The sequence below is a fragment of the Saccostrea cucullata genome, unplaced genomic scaffold, assembly GCF_032062105.1.
Source record: "Saccostrea cucullata isolate Sc308-1 unplaced genomic scaffold, CSIRO_AGI_Scuc_v1 ctg1911, whole genome shotgun sequence".
NCBI lineage: Eukaryota > Metazoa > Mollusca > Bivalvia > Ostreida > Ostreidae > Saccostrea > Saccostrea cuccullata.
In genome coordinates, this window is record NW_026921292.1 from 91,828 (window position 1) to 100,393 (window position 8,566).

General features: G+C 31.6%; 1 protein-coding gene and 1 long non-coding RNA gene across 2 annotated transcripts; both read left to right on the forward strand.

The window, feature by feature from the left end:
- Positions 1-458: 458 nt before the first annotated feature.
- Positions 459-2,765, forward strand: LOC134259645 (uncharacterized). Its single transcript, XM_062742243.1, has 4 exons — positions 459-689; positions 920-1,009; positions 2,369-2,473; positions 2,607-2,765. The coding sequence occupies exons 1-4, from the start codon at positions 459-461 to the stop codon at positions 2,763-2,765; spliced, it is 585 nt and encodes a 194-aa protein (XP_062598227.1).
- A 257-nt stretch (positions 2,766-3,022) lies between these two features.
- Positions 3,023-8,472, forward strand: LOC134259640 (uncharacterized). Its single transcript, XR_009990392.1, has 3 exons — positions 3,023-3,090; positions 8,211-8,315; positions 8,418-8,472. It is a non-coding gene; the product is annotated as an uncharacterized LOC134259640 (long non-coding RNA).
- The last annotated feature ends 94 nt before the right edge of the window (positions 8,473-8,566 follow it).

Sequence of the window (8,566 nt, forward strand, 5' to 3'; positions counted from 1 at the left end):
AGAAAATTGCTATGAAGGTTTTGTGGAAATCAGCGGTGTTCACAGGCCCCTGTTAAGTCTCATTTTTCTGCTTTGGACACACATGAATTTTCCGTTTACTTGATATCAAATTTAAGCGAGCTGTTTTCCCTGTGTAATTGAAAATAATATAATTTCCATTTCAACAGAAAATGGAAAGACTTTAAAAACATTTCCTTCATTTAAAAAAAAATAATATTAGATAAGAATTTTGGGCACATGCTATTAAAACTCAGTTGATCCCCACATATTAAGAATATGATTTTAAGATAAGATTGTCAAATAAATATAATATAATGTTTTTTAAAGTTATTTCTCTTTTGAATAAAAAGCACAAAAATGCAATATACCTAAGAGGAACTGGAAACCTTTTTTAAATGTAGTTTGGAATATATTCTTACTTAACATTTTGAATAATGATATTTAAATGTTACAAGAAAATGAAGAGACAAAGCAGAGAGATTTCCTCTAAAAGTATGGAGGCAACATCGTCATCACTTGGAGATACTCTCCCTCGACCCATCTTCCACTTTAAATCGAACAAAAGGGTGTATAACTGTACCTGCAAGTGGGTGTACGATTGGCATAAAAGATTGAATTTTCCATGTCATCAGGCAGCTGTATACAGTCGGCACTTTAGAAGACAACACAGCACACCTTCCAATCTAAAGGTTTTTTCCCAGTCTAACATGCGTTATGAAAATAATCCATGGGTTGGATATAAAACAAATTATACTGATTTTTCATTTAAGCAAGACAACATTAAATATTTTTATTTCAAGACACGTTTCAAGCTTTAATGATTCAAATTTGAATAAGATGAATTAAATCTAACTTTGTTTATACAGGTTACTCTCTCTTTCTCTCGTTTTATATCGCTCTTTTTTTCGTTTTGTCGCAGTTGTTACACTTAGGAGAAGTAGAAAATGGAGAACCGAAAAATATCGAGAAAACAGATGAACATTATAAAGAATTGACAAACAGTGAAAGAGTATGTTGTAATTTTTTTCACATCAGACATTTTTGTCTGTAAACGTTTAAATATTCAGTCTTACGTTACGTTACAGTCATTGACTCAGACGAAAATAAAAAAAAATAATAAAATAATATAACAATGAAGAAATCATGTTAATTATTATGTACCCCGAAACTGCTGTGAAATCAGTAATTTATTCGGGGGATTAATTTTCTTGGTATGAACCGACCCATGAATCTATATCCACCACGAAATACAACATTTCACATATTAACCTACTGAAAAATAATTCAACCACGAAATCATATCTACATTATTATTTTTCGCCAAACTTTGAAAATTTGACTCCTCAAAAATATGTGGTTTTACAGAATATCAATATTACTCGAATCAAAACATAATATACTAATACGCTACAAAAAGCATAGGAAGAAAATAATTCAAAATAGTTAATTTTGATTCATTGTAAACTTTACAATACGACGTGGAAATTGTCTTGTTAGACAAAATCTGAAATGTGTCTGGTCATATTCATCAAGGTAAATCATATACTTTGGTAATACCATTATGACGAAATGGCATGACCCTGTTCATCCAGAATGTGTTCTCTTTTGTTTTTGAACATATGTCCATTTAGTTTTAATTTTCAGTTAACACTATTGTCATTATCTCACATTTTTACCATTTGGGATTGAAATATTATAATTGACTTTCTTGATCTTAAAAGTAAGATGGTGATTATTGCAGCCCGAAGGACCGGGCTGCTCTATACATATAAGTTTAAGTGTTGGTGTATGGGGATTGGGGTGGGAGTAGTTATTTAGAATTAAAGGTTTTTTAAACATTGAAAAGATTGTTAATCAGAATGTTCTTTCCGTTTATAAATTACGAGATACATAATACATTTACTTCCATAAAGTGAATCTGTAAAAATATATATGTTTTTCATATTTAATATATACATTTGCTTATCATATACTATCGAAAAAAAACGACAAGTCCCTTTTTTAGAACATCGAATTTTACTTCTCGCATAAAAACGTACTCAGCACAGTTCGTGTTTTGTATTCTAAAATTTAAAATTAATACACTTTTGAATATAGGTGATGCATGTTTTTAACTTCAATTTATATTTTATTCAGCCAACATATACTTTAGGAATGGATCAAGTTTAAAATGGCATCGTTTTTGTTTGATTTTTATCCGACTATAAGTTTTCAAAATATTCGCAACTATCGTCTCAATCAATTGCCTTTCCACACATATCAAAGCGGTTTGATGATCAAGTCTCAATTTCATTGCTTTATACTTTATATATTTCCCGGGCGACAATTGATGGTTACATCAATATTTTCTTGTTGGTTTCTGTTATAGGAAACGTCTGAGAGCACAGATTCTGAGCAAATAGATACGGAAGAAGAAGAACCGATACCGCTACAAAGAGGATTGGAAGGAGACGAAGAGATCTCAAATGAAAAAGTAGGTTAATGAAAAATATTCCAGAATCAGATGTGATAATGAAACATTATGTTAGGGAACGTCCCTAGTTTTTGAATAAACTTTTATCGCTTGTTTGTCAATCTTTTGTAACTTAGATATGATTCCATTTAAGGTAGACGTAAATATCGATCATTCGACGAATCCTGAAGATGAGACAGGAGATCAAGGAAAGATGGTTAGAGAAACCTTATTATACGATAAAAGGGTTATTTATCTGATAAATATATTTTCTAGTCATCAAACCTTTAAGGATGAAAGAAAAAGAAGATAAAGCAAAAGTAAAGAAATGTACTTTGTATGAATGTAGTTTTAGATTATGTCATATTACATGTAATTTATTTATATAAATTCAAATGATAATTTCAATAATTTGCGAGAAAAGAAATCTATTTCATAAAACCAAGTTGAGAAGCTTTGTAAATTTATTGTGAGGGGAATACATCTTTTGAAAATTGAAAAGTCAAATATGTAAATAAAAGATTAACTGATCTATATTACACATCAAGTCATTTGCCACATTGTCGGAAACAGCGCCTGAAACAACGCCTGAAATATTACCTCTACCACCATCTGTTCACACAGAGGAGGAATCAAAGGTAAAAATTTGATTGTAGCATGATTTTTGGGAGTTGAATTATGTTCAATCTTCCATGGTCGCCACGCAATTTCTAGCGCAGTTTTACAATGAATTATATAGCGTCTGTCGTGGTGCTTCTGTGTCAGCCGATTTACTCCCCTGTGATATTAAAAATAAACTCGCACCATTCTATATAAACTCGCAGAAACGTCCGCAATAAAAAGCGTCCATTTCATTTTTGTGAATAAATCTAATTTTCATAAATGATTTGAAAGTAAATTAAATTGAATTTTATTCAATTTAACTTGAATAACATATTTTTATCATATTTCCTAGAAATGACTCATAAATTTGATAATAGTCCCAGTTTTCCTTCATTTATCAATTGACAATCCTCGGCTGACTCCACTACGCTTCAGTGCTGTTAAAAGGAATGATAAGATGTAGGAAAATCTTTGGAAAGGGTCGGAATCATTTAAAATAAAGCTTTTGTCTGCTGTCAGTGTAAGAGGCTGTGAAATACATGTAATGTCAAAAAGATCGTTAAGGTTTTACATAACTTCTTTCAATTTGCATCAGCAATGAATAGACAGAACAATGCTTCGTTTAAAAAATAGTACGGAAAAAAATCACGGTCAGACATTTTTTTGTTCTGAAAAGTAAAATGGATCTGTTAGACTGGACAAAGTTTTGTCAGACCAGATACATACAACTCATTTTTTTACATTGGTAAAGGAAAAAAATATAATAGTATTTAAATGCTATTCAAGTTTTTTTGATACTCGATATCACGATTTCAAATGAATTAATTTTTAATTTCATGAATTTATCAGCAATTAGTTGGTCACGTGTTCATCACTAGAACTGAACTTTAAATATCCGCGTGGCTTTAATAAATAATTTATAAAACAATTAAAATGAATGAATACATGTGCATGCAGACACAATGCTATAATAATCCAAATTATCAAAACATATCGTTCCTCATGTTTTATCTTGTAGTAGCTCGTTAAACTATGTCTGATTTTTAATTTCATTTGAGTTAAATCAAAATCACAAAAACTAAGTGTCACTCGCATGGCGCAGTTGTTAAAATAGTTTGCTCTAGCTAGAGATTCAAAGTAATTGTTGATTCCTTGCGTAGCACGTTCCTTTAGGATGCATTTTGAGATGAACTCTTTGATGAGGCTATAATAAACCGAAATACCATTTCGCTGAAGGTGCTGGCAAAAAACACCCCTTACTGCTCAATGGTTCTGAGTGCTGTGTATGGGTAAAAATTTATAGACCTACAGTAGCTAGCTCCATCGGCAAGTGGTAGAGTCTCGATATGATTTAAAAATTTTCGAATGTAAAACGAACAATATTTAAAGTATTCAGACATACTTCTATTTAGAAATTACTTGAAATGAAATTTAAAATTATTGAATATATAAGGATACAATTGATAAAAAAGATAAGCACAGAATTCTATAAAAATTGATTATTGTGTCCAAAAAGAACCATTCATACCCAAAATAGAAAAGCAAATGCTTGTTTTCATCAGAGAAAGAAAATGACAATCTAGTGTCTGTTGATGGTAACATCGAATATAAAGAGTGTTTGTTTCTTTGTTTGGACCAAATATCTTGTACACATTCAAAAGAGTAATAAATGGTACTGAAAGAAGTTTGAAACTTATCTACACTGACTGACCTGTATCTAAAAGTAGCTGCAGAACTGTAGCTCTCCAGAAAAATATTTTGACAGGCCCCAGAGCTACAGAGCCACCCATTGTAAAACAGTACATTTATTGAGCACGAAAAATTAAGCTTATTTCTGGATTAATTCTTTCTAATTCTCACCTCAAACGTGAAAAAGATTTATAAAAACTTTTCCTCCTCTATGAAATTCGCTTATATTTGACATTTGCACGAAGTGCGTTGGACCAAATTATCTTGCAAACAAAAATTGCAGCGCAGCATAAACAGACGACATTTAATATGATGATCCAGAAGGGCTATTAACAACAATTATAAGGAATGTTTTGTTGTGGAAACAGTGAAAGAATATTTTCGAACATGTTAGTAATGTTTTGATGTGACAGTTAAAAAAAACATGGAGAAATAAATCGAGAACCAGCAAACGCTGTAAATATAGTAGTAGTAAATATATACAGTTTTTTCAATGGGTGCCACTGTAGCTCTCCGGTCTATCAAAATATTTTTTTCGGAAAGCAAAAGTTCTGCAGCTAATTTAAAAGCAGTACCATGATCTTCGCTATTCAAATGCAATTGAATTAATTTTTAATGGTTCGTGTTGTATCTCTAACAAATGAGTTCTAGCTGACTTAAATCTGAAAGCATGAAAATGTTCCTCTACTTCCTGTGAGATCTTTCAGATTACAATGTTCATCTCCTATGAGTACTTTCAGTACTTTAATATTTACATAACAGATATTCGTGACTCAACATTCGCAAGGAGAAAATGCGTAAGTGTTTTAGAATTTTCAACATTGAGTTGTTTACAATAATTGTCAATATTGCACTTAAATCTGCCTTTTCAAGACATTTAAATGTGCATTGGTCGGCCTAGCCTGGTGAAAATGTGCTTCGTTTGTGATTAAAAGGTTGTGAGTAAAAGGTCAGAGAGGCAAAAAATAAATACAAAAATTGTCAAGTTCTGAGCACTTTGCAGGTGAAGTTCTGCATTTTTCCGGATGCGAACGATAGTTTGAAACAAGACTCCTTGTCACGAAAGGCGTTAGCTCGATAAAGAATACTTGTTTCTCAATGGTTTTGATTGACATGAAAGTTTAAAGCTGCCCACGGGAATAACAAAATTACTTACTTTCCATTATGTCCAAAAATAAAATGATTAAAAAACATGCTCACGAACGGATTTGATGTAGATACCGATGATATCGACAATATCATGCTTATAAGACTTAGTACTACCGGTATGTCGATATGGAAATATAATGGCAATAATGCATCGTTACCGATATTGAAATGTAAAACTTATTTTCAACTTGATATTTAACATAATTATTGAAAACAAACAGCGATGTTGATATCGATTCATTTTTGACATGAATATGTAAATAAATATAGGGTCAGAGGTTGTTCTGTTTCAGAAGTTAGGTTTAGGTTAGCGTAACTGTGAAAGTTGGTGAAATATATCTTAAATAATCACGATTCAATATCAATATCGTCTATATCAGCAGCATAGCAAGGTTATTACTCGGAAAGTACAAATACACAAGTCTTGTATGAAGAAATGCAATCAAAAGAACCTTGTTAAAAATGAGTGGATATCGATATCAAGGACAATGTTCGTCAAAGCACACATTTACCACAATAAAGACTTTCTCAACCAAGGGTTGTGCAAACATTACTTTATATTTACTCTAGAAAAGAGAACTTAGAAAACTGATAATATTCAAATTAATCACGTCGCAGCACTGTTAAGGCTAACTATAAAAGAAGTCAATGGAATGTAGACGTGCTAAAAAATTGGAACTATTTAAAATTGAATTTATTTGTATGAAGCCGCTTTATTATTACATACTTTTATGCAGTAAATAATAAAAAAAAGACTTAAGTAAATAAAAAGTGGAATAAAAAATTAAGTTTGTATCAAATTGTGAAGTTTTGATATTTTAACACCCTTCGTCGCAGTCGAACTTTTTAACACACACACCATTTCCTATTTCTAACGCAAAACCACGCATTTACCATTTCTCTGCAATCACGCATTTTCACGCACTTTAAAAAGCTCATTAACTATTCAATTCATTGCCTAATTCCAACTTTTTTTACAGTTGCTTAAATATCATAGATTAAGAAAAGTTTTTTCATAAAAATATTACGTCATTATATTATTTACGCTAAACTTACGCTAAAATTTAGAGAAAATTGTACCCCGCTATAAATTGTTTGCGGGGAAATGGTAACGTAATATATCTATGACGTGGGGATTCAGTGTAAATAGCTTAACAGTTCTGTAAGTTGTAAAGTGTTAATACTAAATAAAAGATGCATTGCATTTAGTAATTACTCAAGCCCTAGAGGGGCTTGAGTTTTCTAATACGATGCTAGGTCATCGATTTACTCAGATTAAAAACACAAAAATAAATATATTATTTTTGTAGATAAAAATATTTCAGATTTCCTAGAAACAAAAATGAAGCTTATCCTGAAAACCTCTGTATATTCAAAGATATTAAGTGTTTAATGTCGGATTCTATTCTATGGCGTATAAACAATGAGTGAAGCTCCGCAGCCTCAACAGTTTTTATACAGAGATTTTGCGCTTTCCTTTGCGTAGGGATCTCAGGTTAGTTTTTACAGTCGCCGACAAAGCATCCTTGGACGAGTCCACTGCAGACTCTGAAAGGTGAAGCAGGTTACCCCATCGTTAACAAATTCTACAATGCATGTCCAGAAAATGTATGGCTGTACCCCCAACTGAAATTGCTTTTCACGGGCCTGCAAATGATGCGTACTTGGTGTGACAGTACTAGTGATAGCACATGATCAATGTTAAATTCTCATATTATTTTAAGCTTTGGTAACGGAACCTATATAGCTTCTTTTGGATTCGTACGGAATATGTATTAGATCTGTTAGATGAAGCCCATCGTCTCAAGCCACGGTCCGGAGTAGAATCGTACATCGTTGGCCGTGGTTTGCAACGATGGATGAACCTGAAGTCCCCCCCCCCTCCTCTTCCACTTTGAAAAAAAACTTTTCTATAGGCTTGTAGAAAACTATTTAGATTGATGTATATTTTGAATATGATGTACGTCATTAAGCAAAAAATATAAAACCTTGTATAGTTTGATGTATACTAAATGTCTACATAAAAAAAATATTTCATTCAATTAGGAAACGGCATCGTTACTATATTCTCTATAAAATATTCCTGAAAGTGTGTCACGTAAATTCATCTTATAAAGTAGTACGATAAATTATATTTCTTCTAATTAAATTTAATATATGAATTTTGTTTCATGTACATGTAGTTTATTCAACAGAAGATTGAACTCAATAGCCCTCATCTTATACATGTACCATTTAAGGATATTAATGACTTCCTAATTGACTTTCTACAGCTTGAGTATCTTTGACGTTTTGTATATACTGGTTTTTTTTATAGTCATTGTCAGGAGCCATTGATTCTGATCAGAGACCCACGGAAGAGAATGAAAGGGATGAAAGTGGCGAAGAATCTGGAGAAATGCCAGAAAATGCTAAGGAAAAAGTAAGATCTTTAATGATAAGTTGTAAATCTAAGAATTAGATGTAAAATTATATGTTCCCTCACAGTCTCAACACTAATATATTATAATTTAATTTTTTTCAGGATGAAGTTAATGAGGAAAATAAAAACTTGTCAAAAACCTTAACTCCAAGCGAGGTCTGTAGCCTACTTAAACTAATTTGCACTTTTGATTTTATATACCATTTATGTAATTTATACAAAAGTTAAAATAACAGAAATGGGAGAAATTG